Source organism: Dendropsophus ebraccatus, chromosome 3, assembly GCF_027789765.1.
Source record: "Dendropsophus ebraccatus isolate aDenEbr1 chromosome 3, aDenEbr1.pat, whole genome shotgun sequence".
Taxonomy (NCBI): Eukaryota; Metazoa; Chordata; class Amphibia; order Anura; family Hylidae; genus Dendropsophus; species Dendropsophus ebraccatus.
Window position 1 is genome coordinate 1,242,467 of NC_091456.1, and position 24,561 is coordinate 1,267,027.

The 24,561-nt window shown below is 50.7% G+C and overlaps 1 protein-coding gene across 1 annotated transcript in view; it reads right to left on the reverse strand.

Annotated features, from left to right (window-relative positions):
* LOC138785109 (fibrillin-2-like) overlaps nt 1-24,561 on the reverse strand; it is a 364,563-nt gene that overhangs the window by 77,718 nt on the left and 262,284 nt on the right. Inside the window, exons 28-33 of the mRNA XM_069960684.1 lie at nt 17,426-17,551; nt 12,895-13,017; nt 10,520-10,642; nt 9,225-9,350; nt 7,308-7,430; nt 3,691-3,813 (exon numbers count right to left, since the gene is read on the reverse strand). Coding sequence (XP_069816785.1) covers nt 3,691-3,813; nt 7,308-7,430; nt 9,225-9,350; nt 10,520-10,642; nt 12,895-13,017; nt 17,426-17,551 — 744 coding nt within the window. The remainder of the gene's footprint in view (nt 1-3,690; nt 3,814-7,307; nt 7,431-9,224; nt 9,351-10,519; nt 10,643-12,894; nt 13,018-17,425; nt 17,552-24,561) is intronic.

The window sequence follows — 24,561 nt, forward strand, 5'->3', positions numbered from 1 at the left end:
GGCGTGTCTACTACATGGAGGCACAGAGGGGGCGTGTCTACTACATGGAGGCACAGAGGGGTCTTCTCTACTACATGGTGCACAGGGGGAGCATGTCTACTACATGGGGCACAAAGGGGGCGTGTCTACTACATGGAGGCACAGAGGGGGCGTGTCTACTACATGGAGGCACAGAGGGGTCTTCTCTACTACATGGTGCACAGGGGGAGCATGTCTACTACATGGGGCACAAAGGGGGCGTGTCTACTACATGGGGGCACAGGGGGAGCATGTCTACTACATGGGGCACAAAGGGGGCGTGTCTACTACATGGGGGCACAGAGGGTGTGTGTCTACTACATGGGGCACAGGGGGAGCATGTCTACTACATGGGGCACAGAGGGGGCGTGTCTACTACATGGGGGCACAGAGGGTGTGTGTCTACTACATGGGGCACAGGGGGAGCATGTCTACTACATGGGGCACAGAGGGGGCGTGTCTACTACATGGGGCACAGAGGGGGCGTGTCTACTACATGGGGCACAGAGGGGGCGTGTCTACTACATGGGGCACAGAGGGGGCGTGTCTACTACATGGGGGCACAGAGGGTGTGTGTCTACTACATGGGGCACAGGGGGAGCATGTCTACTACATGGGGCACAGAGGGGGCGTGTCTACTACATGGGGCACAGAGGGGGCGTGTCTACTACATGGGGCACAGAGGGGGCGTGTCTACTACATGGGGCACAGAGGGGGCATGTCTACTACATGGAACACAGAGGGGGCGTGTCTACTACATGGGGCACAGAGGGGGCGTGTCTACTACATGGGGGCACAGAGGGTGTGTGTCTACTACATGGGGCACAGGGGGAGCATGTCTACTACATGGGGCACAGAGGGGGCGTGTCTACTACATGGAGCACTGAGAGGGCGTGTCTACTACATGGGGCACAGAGGGGGCGTGTCTACTACATGGGGCACAGAGGGGGCGTGTCTACTACATGGGGGAACAGAGGGGGCGTGTCTACTACATGGAGCACTGAGAGGGCGTGTCTACTACATGAGGGCACAGAGGGGGCGTGTCTACTACATGGGGCACAGAGGGGGCGTGTCTACTACATGGGGGAACAGAGGGGGCGTGTTTACTACATGGGGCACAGAGGGGGCGTGTCTACTACATGGGGGCACAGAGGGGGTGTGTCTACTTTATGGGGCACAGAGGGGGCGTGTCTACTACATGGGGGCACAGAGGGGGCGTGTCTACTATATGGGGCACAGAGGGGGCGTGTCTACTACATGGGGCACAGAGGGGGCGTGTCTACTACATGGGGCACAGAGGGGGCGTGTCTACTACATGGGGCAAAGAGGCAGCACTGTTACACTGGAAAGCATTACTATTGTTGTCTCAAATGTCATTAAAATATTATCTGACGCTGTGAGGAGAAAATTGTTCTGTTTATTTAGCACAAAAAAAATAGATAAAAATTGAGATTTAAATCGAGAATCGTCCAAAAAATTTTTTTTTTTAAATGAAGATTTAATTTTTTGGCCATATTGCCCAGCCCTTGTTGCAGCTATAGAGATGTTAGAGATGTGTCTGTAGTGTCAGCCGTATCCACCAGTCCTATAGGGTGCAGAGATATTACTATATATAATGGACCCCATGTGTCTGTAGTGTCAGCCATATCCACCAGTCCTATAGGGTGCAGAGATGTTACTATATATAATGGACCCCATGTGTCTGTAGGGTCAGCCGTATCCACCAGTCCTATAGGGTGCAGAGATATTACTATATATAATGGACCCCATGTGTCTGTAGGGTCAGCCGTATCCACCAGTCCTATAGGGTGCAGAGATATTACTATATATAATGGACCCCATGTGTCTGTAGTGTCAGCCGTATCCACCAGTCCTATAGGGTGCAGAGATGTTACTATATATAATGGACCCCATGTGTCTGTAGTGTCAGCCGTATCCACCAGTCCTATAGGGTGCAGAGATATTACTATATATAATGGACCCCATGTGTCTGTAGTGTCAGCCATATCCACCAGTCCTATAGGGTGCAGAGATATTACTATATATAATGGACCCCATGTGTCTGTAGGGTCAGCCATATCCACCAGTCCTATAGGGTGCAGAGATATTACTATATATAATGGACCCCATGTGTCTGTAGTGTCAGCCGTATCCACCAGTCCTATAGGGTGCAGAGATGTTACTATATATAATGGACCCCATGTGTCTGTAGTGTCAGCCGTATCCACCAGTCCTATAGGGTGCAGAGATATTACTATATATAATGGACCCCATGTGTCTGTAGTGTCAGCCATATCCACCAGTCCTATAGGGTGCAGAGATATTACTATATATAATGGACCCCATGTGTCTGTAGGGTCAGCCGTATCCACCAGGTCCTATAGGGTGCAGAGATATTACTATATATAATGGGACCCCATGTGTCTGTAGTGTCAGCCGTATCCACCAGTCCTATAGGGTGCAGAGATGTTACTATATATAATGGACCCCATGTGTCTGTAGTGTCAGCCGTATCCACCAGTCCTATAGGGTGCAGAGATATTACTATATATAATGGACCCCATGTGTCTGTAGGGTCAGCCGTATCCACCAGTCCTATAGGGTGCAGAGATTTTACTATATATAATGGACCCCATGTGTCTGTAGGGTCAGCCATATCCACCAGTCCTATAGGGTGCAGAGATATTACTATATATAATGGACCCCATGTGTCTGTAGGGTCAGCCGTATCCACCAGTCCTATAGGGTGCAGAGATGTTACTATATAATGGACCCCATGTGTCTGTAGGGTCAGCCGTATCCACCAGTCCTATAGGGTGCAGAGATGTTACTATATATAATGGACCCCATGTGTCTGTAGGGTCAGCCGTATCCACCAGTCCTATAGGGTGCAGCTATAGAGATATTACTATATATAATGGACCCCATGTGTCTGTAGGGTCAGCCGTATCCACCAGTCCTATAGGGTGCAGAGATGTTACTATATATAATGGACCCCATGTGTCTGTAGGGTCAGCCATATCCACCAGTCCTATAGGGTGCAGAGATGTTACTATATATAATGGACCCCATGTGTCTGTAGCGTCAGCCGTATCCACCAGTCCTATAGGGTGCAGAGATGTTACTATATAATGGACCCCATGTGTCTGTAGGGTCAGCCGTATCCACCAGTCCTATAGGGTGCAGAGATGTTACTATATATAATGGACCCCATGTGTCTGTAGGGTCAGCCGTATCCACCAGTCCTATAGGGTGCAGCTATAGAGATATTACTATATATAATGGACCCCATGTGTCTGTAGGGTCAGCCGTATCCACCAGTCCTATAGGGTGCAGAGATGTTACTATATATAATGGACCCCATGTGTCTGTAGGGTCAGCCATATCCACCAGTCCTATAGGGTGCAGAGATGTTACTATATATAATGGACCCCATGTGTCTGTAGGGTCAGCCATATCCACCAGTCCTATAGGGTGCAGCTATAGAGATGTTACTATATATAATGGACCCCATGTGTCTGTAGGGTCAGCCGTATCCACCAGTCCTATAGGTTGGGGGATATGTTTATCTTATAGACATCTTATAAGCGCTTCCGCTGACTTCGGCCTCCGCTGCTGCCCCACCAGTAAGGTTTATTGATCCCCCAGTGATGTGGACTCTTCATATCTTACCTACACAGCCCACACCGGTGGGATTCAGCTGGAAGTCAGGAGGACAGTTACATTCATATCTCCCCGGAGTGTTCACACAGAAGCCATTAACACAGTTGATGGGATCGGCACATTCATCCACATCTGCAGAACACAATGATACAGAACCTTACATTCACCTGTATACAGGATCTGCTGTATAAATGATACAGTGTGTCTGGGGCTCCTGCACTACATGGGGCTCCTGCACTACATGGGGCTCCTGCACTACATGGGGCTCCTGCACTACATGGGGCTCCTACACTACATGGGGCTCCTACACTACATGGGGCTCCTACACTACATGGGGCTCCTGCACTACATGGGGCTCCTACACTACATGGGGCTCCTACACTACATGGGGCTCCTACACTACATGGGGCTCCTACACTACATGGGGCTCCTGCACTACATGGGGCTCCTACACTACATGGGGCTCCTACACTACATGGGGCTCCTACACTACATGGGGCTCCTGCACTACATGGGGCTCCTGCACTACATGGGGCTCCTGCACTACATGGGGCTCCTGCACTACATGGGGCTCCTAGACTACATGCGGCTCCTGCACTACATGGGGCTCCTACACTACATGGGGCTCCTGCACTACATGCGGCTCCTGCACTACATGGGGCTCCTACACTACATGGGGCTCCTACACTACATGGGGCTCCTACACTACATGGGGCTCCTGCACTACATGGGGCTCCTGCACTACATGGGGCTCCTGCACTACATGGGGCTCCTACACTACATGCGGCTCCTGCACTACATGGGGCTCCTGCACTACATGGGGCTCCTACACTACATGGGGCTCCTGCACTACATGCGGCTCCTGCACTACATGGGGCTCCTACACTACATGGGGCTCCTGCACTAAATGGGGCTCCTGCACTACATGGGGCTCCTGCACTACATGGGGCTCCTGCACTACATGGGGCTCCTACACTACATGGGGCTCCTACACTACATGGGGCTCCTGCACTACATGGGGCTCCTGCACTCCATGGGGCTCCTGCACTCCATGGGGCTCCTGCACTCCATGGGGCTCCTAGACTACATGCGGCTCCTGCACTACATGGGGCTCCTGCACTACATGGGGCTCCTACACTACATGGGGCTCCTGCACTACATGGGGCTCCTGCACTACATGGGGCTCCTACACTACATGGGGCTCCTACACTACATGGGGCTCCTGCACTACATGGGGCTCCTGCACTACATGGGGCTCCTGCACTACATGCGGCTCCTGCACTACATGGGGCTCCTGCACTACATGGGGCTCCTGCACTACATGGGGCTCCTGCACTACATGCGGCTCCTGCACTACATGGGGCTCCTACACTACATGGGGCTCCTGCACTACATGGGGCTCCTGCACTACATGCAGCTCCTGCACTACATGGGGCTCCTGCACTACATGGGGCTCCTGCACTACATGGGGCTCCTGCACTACATGCGGCTCCTGCACTACATGCGGCTCCTGCACTACATGGGGCTCCTACACTACATGGGGCTCCTACACTACATGGGGCTCCTGCACTACATGGGGCTCCTGCACTACATGGGGCTCCTGCAATACATGGGGCTCCTGCACTACATGGGGCTCCTACACTACATGGGGCTCCTGCAATACATGGGGCTCCTGCAATACATGGGGCTCCTGCACTACATGGGACACATGGCCTTTCCAGGCTTTCCCGACTAGACTACTCGCCTGCCAGGATATCCCTCCCTGCTGGATCTTCTATGTCTGGTGTCTTTCTGGCTCATTTGTTGCTAGTTGTCTTAAAGCTTATTAGCTGCTATATAAGCCAAAGAACGACCAAGAGTACAGCTGGGATCCTTGTGGTGTCCAACTAAGCTCCATAGGCCACGACCACCAGAAGCTCCATGTTCCTACCATCTATGATTCTGTCTGTTAGCGGTCCCATGTATTAGCAGTCTTGTGCTTTATGCACCTGTGCTGTACAGTACATACACCATTTTTCTCTGTTTTTCATCCTTTCTGTTCCTCTGCTGAATGTTCCAGTAGCTCGGTGCCCTCATGTATAACAGGACTGGCTACGTATACTATGTATATAGTGTGGCTATACCATCCCTTTTGTCTAACAGGACTGGCTATGTATACTATCTATATACGGTGGCTATACCATCCCTCATGTATAACAGGACTGGCTATGTATACTGTCTATAGACTGTGGCTATACCATCTCTCTTGTATAACAGGACTTGCTATGTATACTTTGTGTATACCATCCCTCATGTATAACAGGACTGGCTATGTATACTATCTATATACCATCCCTCATGTAAAACAGGACTGGCTATGTATACTATCTATATACTGTGGCTATACCATCCCTCATGTATAACAGGACTGGCTATGTATACTATGTATATACCATCCCTCATGTATAACAGGACTGGCTATGTATACTATGTATATACTGTGGCTATACCATGCCTCATGTATAACAGGACTGGCTATGTATACTAACTATATACTGTGGCTATACCATCCCTCATGTATAACAGGACTGGCTATGTATACTATCTATATACTGTGGCTATACCATGCCTCATGTATAACAGGACTTGCTATGTATACTTTGTGTATACCATCCCTCATGTATAACAGGACTGGCTATGTATACTATCTATATACTGTGGCTATACCATCCCTCATGTATAACAGGACTGGCTATGTATACTATCTATATACTGTGGCTATACCATCCCTCATGTATAACAGGACTGGCTATGTATACTGTCTATAGACTGTGGCTATACCATCCCTCTTGTATAACAGGACTTGCTATGTATACTTTGTGTATACCATCCCTCATGTATAACAGGACTGGCTATGTATACTATCTATATACCATCCCTCATGTATAACAGGACTGGCTATGTATACTATCTATATACTGTGGCTATACCATCCCTCATGTATAACAGGACTGGCTATGTATACTATCTATATACTGTGGCTATACCATCCCTCATGTATAACAGGACTGGCTATGTATACTATCTATATACTGTGGCTATACCATCCCTCATGTATAACAGGACTGGCTACGTATACTATCTATATACTGTGGCTATACCATCCCTCATGTATAACAGGACTGGCTACGTATACTATCTATATACTGTGGCTATACCATCCCTATGTATAACAGGACTGGCTATGTATACTATCTATATACTGTGGCTATACCATGCCTCATGTATAACAGGACTTGCTATGTATACTATCTATATACTGTGGCTATACCATGCCTCATGTATAACAGGACTGGCTATGTATACTTTGTGTATACCATCGCTCATGTATAACAGGACTGGCTATGTATACTATCTATATACCATCCCTCATGTATAACAGGACTGGCCATGTATACTGTGTATACCCATGGAGGTTTGGTCTTTGGACTCTTCCTACCTGATACAACTATTTAGGAGAGCTGGGTTATTAGTGGTGAGAAGTTACTGGAATATAAAAGACACAATGATATATATGTATATTATTATGGTATTATATATGTATAATATATCAGCCCACAGAGACGGATCATTCTCATGGTTCTTACCTGTGCAATTCCCTCCTGAACGGTCCAGCTCATATCCGTCATCACAAACACATTGGAACATTCCTGGAAGATTCCGGCAGGATCCAAAAACACAAATATTCTCAAAATAGCACTCATTAATATCTGAAAAGAGGAACAGAAAAAAGTTATCTGGGCCGTGACTAGTCATCTGGGCCGTATCTGGGCTGTGACTAGTCATCTGGGCCGTGTCTGGGCTGTGACTAGTCATCTGGGCCGTATCTGGGCTGTGACCAGTCATCTGGGCCGTATCTGGGCTGTGACCAGTCATCTGGGCCGTATCTGGGCTGTGACTAGTCATCTGGGCCGTGTCTGGGCTGTGACCAGTCATCTGGGCCGTATCTGGGCTGTGACTAGTCATCTGGGCCGTGTCTGGGCTGTGACCAGTCATCTGGGCCGTATCTGGGCTGTGACTAGTCATCTGGGCCGTGTCTGGGTTGTGACTAGTCATCTGGGCCGTATCTGGGCTGTGACTAGTCATCTGGGCCGTGTCTGGGCTGTGACTAGTCATCTGGGCCTTGACTAGTTATCTGGGCCGTGTCTGGGCTGTGACTAGTCATCTAGGTCGTGTCTGGGCTGTAACTAGTCAACTAGGCCGTGTCTGGGCTGTAACTAGTCATCTAGGCTGTGTCTGGGCTGTGACTAGTCATCTGGGCCGTGTCTGGGCTGTGACTAGTCATAAGGCCGTGTCTGGGCTGTGACTAGTCATCTGGGCTGTGACTAGTCATCTGGGCTGTGTCTAGGCTGTGACTAGTCATCTGGGCCATGTTTGGGCTTTGACTAGTCATCTGGGCTGTGTCTGGGCTGTGACCTAGTGATTGGTCACTGTGAGAGCTGAGCTGTGATTGGTTGCTGTGGGCAGTTTACACCAGTCTAAATTTTACACCCTTTGATTAATCTACCCCTATGTGTTTTGGGGGTAACTACTCTTTCTGTTTCGGGGTAACTTTTTTTTTTGAGGGGGTAACTTATTTCTTTCTGTTTTGGGATAACTATTCTGTTTTAGGGGGTAACTACACTTTCAGTTTTTGGGGTAGCTACTCTCTTTCTGTTTTTGGTTCTGGCCCATGAAGAGTTTTCCCCCGGTTCCCTGTTTCTCATCTGTTGGATTTCCCCGGCTTCTCCCATGTCTTGTGTATAGAATGGGGAGGGGGGCACCTCAGTGACTATACCCAGGGGTGTAGCTAGGATTTATGGGGCCCCGTGACAGCTGCGTGGTCTGCCTTCATGGTGAGTACACCGGTGATTATACCCAGGGGCATAGCTAGAATTCATGGGGCCCCGTGGCAGCTGCGTGGTCTGCCTCCATGGTGGCTATGCCAGTGACTATACCCAGGGGTGTAGCTAGGATTCATGGGGCCCCGTGGCAGCTGCATGGTCTGCCTCCATGGTGGCTATGCCAGTGACTATACCCAGGGGCATAGCTAGAATTCATGGGGCCCCGTGGCAGCTGCGTGGTCTGCCTCCATGGTGGCTATGCCAGTGACTATACCCAGGGGTGTAGCTAGGATTCATGGGGCCCCGTGGCAGCTGCATGGTCTGCCTCCATGGTGGCTATGCCAGTGACTATACCCAGGGGTATAGCTAGGATTCATGGGGCCCCGTGGCAGCTGCGTGTACTGCCTCCATGGTGGCTATGCCAGTGACTATACCCAGGGGTGTAGCTAGGATTCATGGGGCCCCGTGGCAGCTGCGTGGTCTGCCTCCATGGTGGCTATGCCAGTGACTATACCCTGGTTTTCTGTCAGCTTTTACAGGACAAATACGTTTTTCATTGCCGGTTGTCCAGTAAATCTGACAATTGTGGTGAACGGGGAAGGATGAGGATTATGCTCCCAGCCTATCCTGGCTTATTATGCTCCCTCCAGGTCATGTGTGTGGAATCAGTCATGGCCGTACCTTGGCAGGATTTGCTGTCCGGAGCCGGAGTAAAGCCCATCTCACATTCACACCGGAATGAGCTGGGGACGTTCAGACATTGGCCGTTCTCACACAGGTTGATGTTTTCGGCACATTCATCGATATCTGTAAGTGACAAGAGGAGATGTGACCGTCTACCCTGCAATGCTGCTCACTAACACAGGACATGATGGGGGTATGGTCGCCAACCGGACACCACGGCCAGAAACACGACACATCACTTATCCGGCCATGTGCGGGTGAGAATAGCCGCTGATCCCACCGCGTGGAGTCATGGATCTGTGATAGACATCGGCTCCATCATGCTGTCGTGTTATGTGGCCGCTCGGCCGTTCACCATTTGCACTAAACGCTAAAAGCTGCACTGAAAGTTTTAATAATTACACCTTAAGGCTATGTTCACACCTTGTAAGAGACCGGCCGTTCCGTGACCTGGCTATTCTGTCACGCAACGTCCAGTCTCAGAAAAGATCATCCCGGCAGTTGCTGCAGTACCGGCTGGATAATCTTTACTGCCGCGCCCGCATCCAAATTCCCCACTCATCACAATAAATAGCGGCGGCAGAAAACAGACATGTCAGTTTCTCGCGTCGCCGCTAGGGGTCCCGGCCGTGTGTGTGTGTGTATATATATATATATATATATATATATATATACACACATATACACACTATGGGTGGCATTTATTAAGTCCGGCATTTTTTACGCCGGACTTATAAATGCCCCCGCAGCTCCTGCGCTACGGAGATTTATGTAGAGGCGGACTGTAGGCGGACTGTAGGCGGACTGCCTCTACATAAATCCCGTGCGTGCCGATGCGCACCGCCGAAAACCTACGCCAGCTTAGGACTGGAGTAGGTTTTCGGCGTATATTTGGGCGGAACGGATGGTAAATTGCGCGGACTCTGAGTCCGCGCCCTCCGTTCCGCCCACTACACGCCCCCTTTCCGCCCCCCTGGCGTACTGGGCGGAAAGTGCTGATTTGAGAATATTTTACCTCCAGGCATTGGAGTTATATCTCCCCCCCCCCCACCGCTATAACCAGCACTGACTAATAGAATACGTCTCGTTCTGCTTGGTCGCCTTATTTAATAGACTGCACAGACAATGTCCTGGGGTGATAAATGGCCGTCGCCAGCTGTGCGGAGGGCGGATCTGGGCACCACGTGACAGTATGGCGCAGGACGGCTAATATCTATAGTCCCTAGGAAGCAAACCCTCTGATAATAAGTACTCCACCTTCAATAGGCAGCAAATAAGAGCGGTAGTTTTACCTGAACAGGTGAATCCATCGCCGGTATACCCCTCAGTGCAGGAGCAGCGGTAGGAGCCGGGCGTGTTCAGGCACTGGGCAGAGAGGCTGCAGCGGTGGGTCCCGTTGGCGCATTCATCCAGGTCTGCAGACAGAATCCTTACTTGTTAGTCAGTGACTAAGACTCCATAACTACAGGTCACATTTAGCGTTATTTTATTATTTTGGGGTTTGGAGCCTCCAGCCTGATCCATCGTTTCCTTTTATACATGATGAATGATGTGCTGATCCCCTAAACCATGGAGACCACTGGTGCCAATGGACCGCAATGACTGGCCCAGTGATCAGATCCTGCCACCGTCATCTCCTGTCACCGTCATATCCTGTCACCGTCATCTCCAGTCACCGTCATCTCCAGTCACCGTCATCTCCAGTCACCGTCATCTCCAGTCACCGTCATCTCCTGTCACCGTCATCTCCAGTCACCGTCATCTCCTGTCACCGTCATCTCCTGTCACCGTCATCTCCTGTCACCGTCATCTCCAGTTACCGTCATCTCCTGTCACCGTCATCTCCAGTCACCGTCATCTCCAGTCACCGTCATCTCCTGTCACCGTCATCTCCTGTCACCGTCATCTCCAGTCACCGTCATCTCCAGTCACCGCCATCCCTAGTGACCGCCATCCCCAGTGACCGCCATCCCCAGTGACCGCCATTCCCAGTGACCGCCATCCCCGGTGACCGCCATCCCCGGTGACCGCCATCCCCGGTGACCGCCAACCCCAGTGACCGCCATCCCCAGTGACTGCCATCCTCTTCTTCAGCTATGCTACTCAGTAACAGTGTCAAGTTTAAAATCCTCTGGATCTATGAAGCTTTGTTCATATGTGTTTTTTTTATATATCCCCCTTACCCAGCACATCCATTGGGACACTGTGTATCCCCATCTACAACCATGTGAGTGGAGGGTAGCAGGACTGGCACTGTGCTGGGCTCTATCTATTGTAAGTGCTGCCTCCATCACTGCAAGGTCTGGTAAGTATAATGCCGCTGATGGTGGTGCACCCAATGCCAGGTCTGACTCATAAATGGTAAGTATAATGCTGCTGGTGGTGGTGCACCCAATGCCAGGTCTGACTCATAAATGGTAAGTATAATGCTGGTGGTGGTGGTGCACCCAATGCCAGGTCTGACTCATAAATGGTAAGTATAATGCTGCTGGTTGTGGTGCACCCAATGCCAGGTCTTACTCATAAATGGTAAGTATAATGCTGGTGGTGGTGGTGCACCCAATGCCAGGTCTGATTCATAAATGGTAAGTATAATGCTGCTGGTGGTGGTGCAACCAATGCCAGGTCTGACTCATAAATGGTAAGTATAATGCTGCTGGTTGTGGTGCACCCAATGCTAGGTCTTACTCATAAATGGTAAGTATAATGCTGCTGGTGGTGGTGCACGCACTGCCAGGTCTGACTCATAAATGGTAAGTATAATGCTGGTGGTGGTGGTGCACCCAATGCCAGGTCTGACTCATAAATGGTAAGTATAATGCTGCTGGTGGTGGTGCACCCAATGCCAGGTCTGACTCATAAATGGTAAGTATAATGCTGCTGGTGGTGGTGTACCCAATGCCAGGTCTGACTCATAAATGGTAAGTATAATGCTGGTGGTGGTGGTGCACCCAATGCCAGGTCCAACTCATAAATGGTAAGTATAATGCTGGTGGTGGTGGTGCACCCAATGCCAGGTCCAACTCATAAATGGTAAGTATAATGCTGCTGGTGGTGGTGCACCCAATGCCAGGTCTGACTCATAAATGGTAAGTATAATGCTGGTGGTGGTGGTGCACCCAATGCCAGGTCTGACTCATAAATGGTAAGTATAATGCTGCTGGTGGTGGTGCACCCAATGCCAGGTCTGACTCATAAATGGTAAGTATAATGCTGGTGGTGGTGGTGCACCCAATGCCAGGTCCAACTCATAAATGGTAAGTATAATGCTGGTGGTGGTGGTGCACCCAATGCCAGGTCTGACTCATAAATGGTAAGTATAATGCTGGTGGTGGTGGTGCACCCAATGCCAGGTCTGACTCATAAATGGTAAGTATAATGCTGCTGGTGGTGGTGCACGCACTGCGGAGGACGCTGCTGTCACTGACTAGTCACAGTCACTGGGCCATTGTGGAGTTTGCACATCGTGCTACATTTGTGGAGTGACCTGAATATTTAACCATAAGGAAAAAAGTTGCAGGAGACTTGCAGGAACTCCGACCTTGTCCCCAAAGATAACACAAAGAGTCTTCTCGATGTTGTGGCCGTCATCCTCTGTGGAGACAGCAGCGTCTGTACTTCTTAGGACATGTATAGTGTAGATAGATGTTATTCTGTGTATTCCTACCGTGACAGGTGATGCCGCTGCCGATCCAGCCCTCCTGACAGGAACACTTAAAGCTTCCTGGGACATTCACACACGCAGCATGGAGGTCGCAATTGTGAGCGCCAATCTCACATTCGTCCACATCTGAAAAATAGACAGAAATATTAAACAAGATGGGTTTGTGGCGAGTGGTAATGTGGTAGGCTCCGGAGTGACCCTTTATACTGCAGTCTGCCAGGGCCCTGATGGTAGAGGGAAACCATCCTGTCAGGAGAATCTACAGAGAGCGGAGATCACAGTCACTATACTCCGTGCAGAGAACATGGAGAGGGTGAATTATTCTGCAATAAAATACTGAAAAAAATTCCATATAAAAGTCCATCCATGAGCCGGGAGCGAGGCGGGAGCAAGCCGGGAGAAAGCCAGAAACGATCCAGGAGCAAGGCAGGAGTGAGCCGGAAATGAGCCAGGAGTGAGCCGGGAGCAAGGCAGGAGTGAGCCAGAAGCAAGGCGGGAGCAAGCCAGGAGCAAGGCAGGAGTGAGCCGGGAATGAGCAGGGAGCGAGCCAGGAGCAAGGCGGAAGAAAGGCGGGAGCGAGACGGGAACGAGCCAGGAGCAAGGTGGGAGCGAGACGGGAATGAGCCAGGAGCAAGGCAGGAGCGAGCTGCGAACAAGCCAGAAGCGAGGCGGGAGCGAGCCAAGAGCAAGCCGGGAGCAAGGCAGGAGTGAGCCGGGAACGAGCCGGGAGCAAGGCGGGAGCGAACCGGAGTGAGGCAGGAGCGAGCCAGGAGCAAGGTGGGAGCGAACCGGGAACGAGCCAGGAGCAAGCCGCGAACAAGCAAGAAGCGAGGCGGGAGCGAGCCAAGAGTAAGCCAGAAACAAGGCAGGAGCGAGCCGGGAACGAGCCGGGAGCGAGGCGGGAGCGAGCCGGAGTGAGGCGGGAGCGAGCTGGGAGCGAGGCAGGAGCAAGGTGGGAGCGAGCCGGGAACGAGCCAGGAGCAAGCCGCGAACAAGCCATAAGTGAGGCGGAAGTGACCCTTTATACTGCAGTCTGCCAGGGCCCTGATGGTAGAGGGAAACCATCCTGTCAGGAGAATCTACAGAGAGCGGAGATCACAGTCATTATACTCCGTGCAGAGAACATGGAGAGGGTGAATTATTCTGCAATAAAATACTGAAAACAAATTCCATATAAAAGTCCATCCATGAGCCGGGAGCGAGGCGGGAGCAAGCCGGGAGAAAGCCAGAAACGATCCAGGAGCAAGGCAGGAGTGAACCGGAAATGAGCCGGGAGCAAGGCGGGAGCAAGGCAGGAGTGAGCCAGAAGCAAGGCGGGAGCAAGCCAGGAGCAAGGCAGGAGTGAGCCGGGAATGAGCAGGGAGCGAGCCAGGAGCAAGGCGGAAGAAAGGCGGGAGCGAGACGGGAACGAGCCAGGAGCAAGGTGGGAGCGAGCCGGGAATGAGCCAGGAGCAAGGCGGAAGAAAGGCGGGAGCGAGACGGGAACGAGCCAGGAGCAAGGTGGGAGCGAGCCGGGAATGAGCCAGGAGCAAGGCAGGAGCGAGCTGCGAACAAGCCAGAAGCGAGGCGGGAGCGAGCCAAGAGCAAGCCGGGAGCAAGGCAGGAGTGAGCCGGGAACGAGCCAGGAGCAAGGCGGGAGCGAGCCGGAGTGAGGCAGGAGCGAGCCAGGAGCAAGGTGGGAGCGAACCGGGAACGAGCCAGGAGCAAGCCACGAACAAGCAAGAAGCGAGGCGGGAGCGAGCCAAGAGTAAGCCAGAAACAAGGCAGGAGCGAGCCGGGAAAGAGCTGGGAGCGAGGCGGGAGCGAGCCGGAGTGAGGCGTGAGCGAGCTGGGAGTGAGGCAGGAGCAAGGTGGGAGCGAGCCGGGAACGAGCCAGGAGCAAGGCAGGAGCAAGCCGCGAACAAGCCATAAGTGAGGCGGGAGTGAGCCAAGAGCAAGCCGGGAGCAAGGCAGGAGCGAGCCAGGAATGAGCCAGGAGTGAGGCGGGAGCGAGCTGGAAATGACCCAGGAGCGATGCAGGAGCGAGACGGGAACAAGCCAGAAGCGAAGTGGGAGCGACCCAGGAGTGAGGCGGGAGTGAACTGGGAACAAGGTAGAGAAGCATTCCCGCACATGGCTGATGGATTTTCCACATGTACTGGAGGATTTCATTACCAGGCGGCTCCTTGTACAACCCGGATGGTTCTCCTCAGGCAAAGGCAATCAGGTGGTTTTTCAATGGTAAATGTTTTATCTGGTGTTTTCTCGGGATATTGGTGTAAATTTTCTATCTGGTGTTTTCTCAGGATATTGGTGTAAATGTTTTATCTGGTGTTTTCTCGGGATATTGGTGTAAATGTTCTTCTGTCTGGTGTTTTCTCGGGATATTGGTGTAAATGTTCTTCTATCTGCCGTTTTCTCGGGATATTGGTGTAAAAGTGCTTCTATCTGCCATTTTCACCCCTCCAGTACACGTCGCGTCTTTTCATGTCGGTCTTGCCTGTTAGTGAAGGATTTGGGGAAACCCCCCATAATACATATAGACAGGATGGTTTAGTCCCCTATAGGAGTCTATGGAAACCACTCCCACCATTCATCGCAGCGGCCAAAAAACACAAACTGCTGTGATGTTATACAGAATGCAGGAAACTGGACGTCACCCACGAGACTGAAGCATCGTCCGCACATTCATCCCCATAACTGCAAGTAATGACACATAGCAATCCTTATAACTGGACTGAACTATTACCCTGGGAAGTTACCAAAGCCATGCCAACAAGCGAGCAGTGATACCCATCACTATGCCAACAAGCGAGCAGTGATACCCATCACTATGCCAACAAGCGAGCAGTGATACCATCACCATACCAACAAGCGAGCAGTTATACCCATCACCATATTAACAAGCGAGCAGTTATACACATCACCATGCCAACCAGCGAGCAGTTATACCCATCACCATACCAACAAGCGAGCAGTTATACCCATCACCATGCCAACCAGCGAGCAGTTATCCCCATCACCATGCCAACCAGCGAGCAGTTATACCATCACCATACCAACAAGCGACCAGTTATACCCATCACCATACCAACAAGCGAGCAGTTATACACATCACCATGCCAACCAGCGAGCAGGTAATCCATCACCATGCCAACCAGCGAGCAGTTATACCCATCACCATACCAACAAGCGAGCAGTTATACCCATCACCATACCAACAAGCGAGCAGTGATACCCATCACTATGCCAACAAGCGAGCAGTTATACACATCACCATGCCAACCAGCGAGCAGTTATACCCATCACCATACCAACAAGCGAGCAGTTATACCCATCACCATGCCAACCAGCGAGCAGTTATCCCCATCACCATGCCAACCAGCGAGCAGTTATACCATCACCATACCAACAAGCGACCAGTTATACCCATCACCATACCAACAAGCGACCAGTTATACCCATCACCATACCAACAAGCGAGCAGTTATACACATCACCATGCCAACCAGCGAGCAGGTAATCCATCACCATGCCAACCAGCGAGCAGTTATACCCATCGCCATGCCAACAAGCGAGCAGTTATACACATCACCATGCCAACCAGCGAGCAGGTAATCCATCACCATGCCAACCAGCGAGCAGTTATACCCATCGCCATGCCAACCAGTGAGCAGGTAATCCACCATGCCAACAAGTGAGCAGTTATACCCATCACCATGCCAACCAGTGAGCAGTTATACCCACTGCCATGCCAACCAGTGAGCAGTTATATCCATCACCATGCCAACCAGTGAGCAGTAATACTCATCACCATGCCAACCAGTAAGCCGTTATGCCCATCACCATACCAACAAGCGAGCAGTTATACACATCACCATGCCAACCAGCGAGCAGGTAATCCATCTCCATGCCAACCAGCGAGCAGTTATACCTATCGCCATGCCAACCAGTGAGCAGGTAATCCATCACCATGCCAACAAGTGAGCAGTTATACCCATCACCATGCCAACCAGTGAGCAGTTATACCCACTGCCATGCCAACCAGTGAGCAGTTATACCCATCGCCATGCCAACCAGTGAGCAGTAATACCCATCACCATGCCAACCAGTAAGCCGTTATGCCCATCACGTTGCCAACCAGTGAGCAGTTATACCCATCACCATGCCAACCAGCGAGCAGGTAATCCATCTCCATGCCAACCAGCGAGCAGTTATACCTATCGCCATGCCAACCAGTGAGCAGGTAATCCATCACCATGCCAACAAGTGAGCAGTTATACCCATCACCATGCCAACCAGTGAGCAGTTATACCCATTGCCATGCCAACCAGTGAGCAGTAATACCCATCACCATGCACATGCCACAGATGTCTCAAGCTTCTTCACCAGCATCTCATGCAGTTTGTAAGAAATAACACTGTGCAAACACGAAGACTGGTTAGAAAGACTTTATTGGAGCCGATAGGCAGAGAAGTGATGGGCGTGCAGAGCGGACATGGAGGAGGAGTGGTGGGCGTGCAGAGCAGACACGGAGGAGGTGGTCATGGTGTACCTGTACATCCCGTCGCTCCCTTTTTCACTGAATATCCCACCTGGCAGTGACAGACGAAGGAGCCCTTAGTGTTCTCACAGTCACCGAACAGGCAGACGGCTCCATGGAGGTCACATTCATTCACATCTGCAGAGAAAGGGACGAAGGTGAGTGCACAATCCCCAAAATCCTGGAGGGGAAGGAAGGGAAGGTCAATACCAGGAGATAGGGGGCAATTAAACCAATAATACCAGGTGATATGGGGCAGGGAATGAAGGGAAGGTTTGGAAACACCTTGCTACAAAGTGCTGGGCCATTACCTTAGCAGTCATAGGAATGACCCCAGTGGAACAAAGATACGGAATGTCTACGTATTCCTATGCGAATCGCAGCACAACTGGGAAGTCTCGGGAGTCTTCTCAACCAAGATAACAGGGCCTGGGGCCCTTATTGCCCACCTAGGACGGGTAGTTCGCAACTCAGGGGCAAAAGGCAGTCAGACTAGAAGTAATCCGTGAGTAGGAGTATTATCCATATCTCTTCTTCTATACACCCTTTCTTTTCCGGCAGAGTACAATTCTACCTTGGACCGGGCCCCTCTGGCAATTCCTCTCCTCTATTCTCTCTCTACTGCAAAGCACCTTCTTACTAAAAGCACCTGGTCTCTACCTCAACTACTAGCACCTGAGTCTCTTGCAAGATTGTATACTCGTTGTATTGCACTGGACTGTATTACTACCACAAGTACTATTCTTGTATTGCACTATGTTGTTGTAAATTGTTCTACTTTGCAAAAGCATTGGACTCTGGTTTATCTACGCACCCGCACACACCTGTACACTTAGGTTAATCTCTTTTCTGTGCCGGTGAGGCGCCCGACTGTCCGAGGTGGGTCGTATACCACTTTAGGCTACCGTCACAAGTGCCCAAGTGACCCTAGACCTGATTTAGCTACCACACCACCGTACCAGCTGAGCCGGCGGGAGATCACCGAAACAAACACTCCCTGTGCCTCACCACATCAGCACACTATACTGGTGTAACCCGTAGGAGCAGTGTCAGCACACTACTATACTGGTGTAACCCCTAGGAGCAGTGTCAGCACACTACTATACTGGTGTAATCCCTAGGAGCAGTGTCAGCATCATACTATACTGGTGTAACCCCTAGGAGCAGTGTCAGCACACTACTATACTGGTGTAACCCCTAGGAGCAGTGTCAGCATCATACTATACTGGTGTAACCCCTAGGAGCAGTGTCAGCATCATACTATACTGGTGTAATCCCAAGGAGCAGTGTCAGCACACTACTATACTGGTGTAACCCCTAGGAGCAGTGTCAGCACACTACTATACTGGGGTAACCCCTAGGAGCAGTGTCAGCACACTACTATACTGGTGTAACCCCTAGGAGCAGTGTCAGCACACTACTATACTGGTGTAACCCCTAGGAGCAGTGTCAGCACACTACTATACTGGTGTAATCCCAAGGAGCAGTGTCAGCACACTACTATACTGTTGTAATCCCTAGGAGCAGTGTCAGCACACTACTATACTGGTGTAACCCCCTAGGAGCAGTGTCAGCACACTACTATACTGGTGTAACCCCTAGGAGCAGTGTCAGCGCACTACTATACTGGTGTAATCCCTAGGAGCAGTGTCAGCACACTACTATACTGGTGTAATCCCTAGGAGCAGTGTCAGCACACTACTATACTGGTGTAACCCCTAGGAGCAGTGTCAGCACACTACTATACTGGTGTAATCCCTAGGAGCAGTGTCAGCACACTACTATACTGGTGTAATCCCTAGGAGCAGTGTCAGCATCATACTATACTGGTGTAATCCCAAGGAGCAGTGTCAGCACACTACTATACTGGTGTAATCCCTAGGAGCAGTGTCAGCACGCTACTATACTGGTGTAACCCCTAGGAGCAGTGTCAGAACACTACTATACTGGTGTAATCCCTAGGAGCAGTGTCAGCACACTACTATACTGGTGTAACCCCTAGGAGCAGTGTCAGCACACTACTATACTGGTGTAATCCCTAGGAGCAGTGTCAGCACACTACTATACTGGTGTAACCCCTAGGAGCAGTGTCAGCACACTACTATACTGGTGTAACCCCTAGGAGCAGTGTCAGCACACTACTATACTGGTGTAATCCTAGGAGCAGGTGTCAGCACACTACTATATACTGGTTGTAACCCCTAGGAGCAGTGTCAGCACACTACTATACTGGTGTAATCCCTAGGAGCAGTGTCAGCACACTACTATACTGGTGTAACCCCTAGGAGCAGTGTCAGCACACTACTATACTGGTGTAACCCTAGGAGCAGTGTCAGCACACTACTATACTGGTGTAATCCCTAGGAGCAGTGTCAGCACACTACTATACTGGTGTAACCCCTAGGAGCAGTGTCAGCATCATACTATACTGTGTAATTCCCAAGGAGCAGTTGTCAGCACACTAGCTATACTGGTGTAGACCCCCTAGGAGCATGTGTCAGCACACTACTATACTGGTGTAACCCCTAGGAGCAGTGTCAGCGCACTACTAATACTGTTGTAAATCCCTAGGAGCAGTGTCAGCACCTACTATACTGGTGTAACCCCTAGGAGCAGTGTCAGCACACTACTATACTGGTGTAATCCCTAGGAGCAGTGTCAGCACGCTACTATACTGGTGTAACCCCTAGGAGCAGTGTCAGCACACTACTATACTGGTGTAACCCCTAGGAGCAGTGTCAGCACACTACTATACTGGTGTAACCCCTAGGAGCAGTGTCAGCATGATACTATACTGGTGTAACCCCTAGGAGCAGTGTCAGCACACTACTATACTGGTGTAATCCCTAGGAGCAGTGTCAGCATGATACTATACTGGTGTAACCCCCTAGGAGCAGTGTCAGCACACTACTATACTGGTGTAACCCCTAGGAGCAGTGTCAGCGCACTACTATACTGGTGTAATCCCTAGGAGCAGTGTCAGCACACTACTATACTGGTGTAATCCCTAGGAGCAGTGTCAGCACACTACTATACTGGTGTAACCCCCTAGGAGCAGTGTCAGCACACTACTATACTGGTGTAACCCCTAGGAGCAGTGTCAGCACGCTACTATACTGGTGTAACCCCTAGGAGCAGTGTCAGCACACTACTATACTGGTGTAACCCCCTAGAGCACGTGTCAGCACACTACTATACTGGTGTAACCCCCTAGGAGCAGTGTCAGCACGCTGACTATACTGGTGTAACCCCTAGGAGCAGTGTCAGCACACTACATATACTGGTGTACCCCTAGGAGCAGTGTCAGCACACTACTATACTGGTGTAACCCCTAGAGCAGGTGTCAGCGCACTACTATACTGGTGTAACCCCCTAGGAGCAGTGTCGCACACTACTATACTGGTGTAAATCCCTAGGAGCAGTGTCAGCACGCTACTATAACTGGTGTAACCCTAGGAGGCAGTGTCAGCATGAATACTATACTGGTAGTAACCCCTAGACGCAGTGTCAGCACACTACTATACTGGTGATAACCCCTAGAGCAGTGTCAGCCACGCTACTATATACTGGTGTAACCCCTAGGAGCAGTGGTCAAGCACACTACTATACTGGTGTAACCCCTAGGAGCAGTGTCAGCACGCTACTATACTGGTGTAATCCCTAGGAGCAGTGTCAGCACGCTACTATACTGGTGTAACCCCTAGACGCAGTGTCAGCACACTACTATACTGGTGTAACCCTAGGAGGCAGTGTCAGCACGCTACTATACTGGTGTAATCCCCTAGGAGCAGTGTCAGCACGCTACTATACTGGTGTAACCCCTAGGAGCAGTAGTCAGCACACTACTATACTGGTGTAACCCCTAGGAGCAGTGTCAGCACACTACTATACTGGTGTAACCCCTAGGAGCAGTGTCAGCACACTACTATACTGGTGTAACCCCTAGGAGCAGTGTCAGCACACTACTATACTGGTGTAACCCCTAGGAGCAGTGTCAGCACACTACTATACTGGTGTAACCCCTAGGAGCACTGTCAGCACACTACTATACTGGTGTAACCCCTAGGAGCAGTGTCAGCACACTACTATACTGGTGTAATCCCTAGGAGCAGTGTCAGCACACTACTATACTGGTGTAACCGCTAGGAGCAGTGTCAGCACACTACTATACTGGTGTAACCCCTAGGAGCAGTGTCAGCACACTACTATACTGGTGTAACCCCTAGGAGCAGTGTCAGCACACTACTATACTGGTGTAACCCCCTAGGAGCAGTGTCAGCACACTACTATACTGGTGTAACCCCTAGGAGCAGTGTCAGCACACTACTATACTGGTGTAACCCCTAGGAGCAGTGTCAGCACACTACTATACTGGTGTAACCCCTAGGAGCAGTGTCAGCACACTACTATACTGGTGTAACCCCTAGGAGCAGTGTCAGCACACTACTATACTGGTGTAATCCCTAGGAGCAGTGTCAGCACACTACTATACTGGTCTAATCCCTAGGAGCAGTGTCAGCACACTACTATACTGGTGTAATCCCTAGGAGCAGTGTCAGCACACTACTATACTGGTGTAATCCCTAGGAGCAGTGTCAGCATGATACTATACTGGTGTAACCCCTAGGAGCAGTGTCAGCACGCTACTATACTGGTGTAACCCCTAGGAGCAGTGTCAGCACACTACTATACTGGTGTAACCGCTAGGAGCAGTGTCAGCACACTACTATACTGGTGTAATCCCTAGGAGCAGTGTCAGCATGATACTATACTGGTGTAACCCCTAGGAGCAGTGTCAGAACACTACTATACTGGTGTAACCCCTAGGAGCAGTGTCAGCACACTACTATACTGGTGTAACCCCTAGGAGCACTGTCAGCACACTACTATACTGGTGTAATCCCTAGGAGCAGTGTCAGCATGATACTATACTGGTGTAACCCCTAGGAGCAGTGTCAGCATGATACTATACTGGTGTAATCCCTAGGAGCAGTGTCAGCACACTACTATACTGGTGTAATCCCTAGGAGCAGTGTCAGAACACTACTATACTGGTGTAACCCCTAGGAGCAGTGTCAGCACACTACTATACTGGTGTAACCCCTAGGAGCAGTGTCAGCACACTACTATACTGGTGTAACCCCTAGGAGCAGTGTCAGCACACTACTATACTGGTGTAACCCCTAGGAGCAGTGTCAGCACACTACTATACTGTTGTAACCCCTAGGAGCAGTGTCAGCACACTACTATACTGGTGTAACCCCTAGGAGCAGTGTCAGCATGATACTATACTGGTGTAACCCCTAGGAGCAGTGTCAGCACACTACTATACTGGTGTAACCCCTAGGAGCAGTGTCAGCACACTACTATACTGGTGTAATCCCTAGGAGCAGTGTCAGCACACTACTATACTGGTGTAACCCCCTAGGAGCAGTGTCAGCATGATACTATACTGGTGTAACCCCTAGGAGCAGTGTCAGCACACTACTATACTGGTGTAACCCCTAGGAGCAGTGTCAGCACGCTACTATACTGGTGTAATCCCTAGGAGCAGTGTCAGCACACTACTATACTGGTGTAACCCCTAGGAGCAGTGTCAGAACGCTACTATACTGGTGTAATCCCTAGGAACAGTGTCAGAACGCTACTATACTGGTGTAATCCCTAGGAGCAGTGTCAGCACACTACTATACTGGTGTAACCCCTAGGAGCAGTGTCAGCACGCTACTATACTGGTGTAACCCCTAGGAGCAGTGTCAGCACACTACTATACTGGTGTAACCCCTAGGAGCAGTGTCAGCGCACTACTATACTGGTGTAACCCCTAGGAGCAGTGTCAGCGCACTACTATACTGGTGTAACCCCTAGGAGCAGTGTCAGCACACTACTATACTGGTGTAACCCCTGGGAGCAGTGTCAGCACACTACTATACTGTTGTAACCCCTAGGAGCAGTGTCAGCACACTACTATACTGGTGTAACCCCTAGGAGCAGTGTCAGCACACTACTATACTGTTGTAACCCCTAGGAGCAGTGTCAGCACACTACTATACTGGTGTAACCCCTAGGAGCAGTGTCAGCACACTACTATACTGGTGTAACCCTAGGAGCAGTGTCAGCACATCTACTATACTGGTGTAACCCCTAGGAGCAGTGTCAGCACACTACTATACTGGTGTACCCCTAGGAGCAGTGTCAGCGCACTACTATACTGGTGTAACCCCTAGGAGCAGTGTCAGCACACTACTATACTGGTGTAACCCCTAGGAGCAGTGTCAGCACACTACTATACTGGTGTAACCCCTAGGAGCAGTGTCAGCACACTACTATACTGGTGTAACCCCTAGGAGCAGTGTCAGCACACTACTATACTGGTGTAACCCCTAGGAGCAGTGTCAGCACACTATTATACAGTATTCCAGATGCCGCTGATGTCATGAAGGATAAACAGAGGCCGTGGAGGTGACAAAACTTTTTCCAGTGAAAAGACTCAAAGGAAAAGATTCAGTGTCCGAGTCACAAGTACGACATGCAGTGTCACAGGGGTCAGTATACCCCAAGGGGGGGGTCATTTTTACCACAAGGGGGGAAGTCATTATACCACAGGGTGGGGTCATTATACCACAAGGGGGGGTCATTTTACCACAGGGTGGGGTCACTATACCACAGGGTGGGGTCACTATACCACAGGGTGGGGTCACTATACCACAGGCTGGGGTCATTATACCACAGGGTGGGGCCACTATACCACAGGGAGGGGCCACTATACCACAGGGTGGGGTAATTTTACCACAAAGGGGGATCATTATACCACAGGGCGGGGTCACTATACCACAGGGTGGGGTCATTTTACCACAGGGCGGGGTCACTATACCACAGGGTGGGGTCATTATACCACAGGGGCGAGGTTATACTACAGGGCGGGGTCACTATACCACAGGGTGGGGTCATTATACCACAGGGGCGAGGTTATACTACAGGGCGGGGTCACTATACCACAGGGTGGGGTCATTATACCACAGGGTGGGGTCACTATACCACAGGGTGGGGTCATTATACCACATGGCGGGGTCACTATACCACAGGGTGGGGTCATTATACCACAGGGTGGGGTCATTATACCACAGGGTGGGGTCACTATACCACAG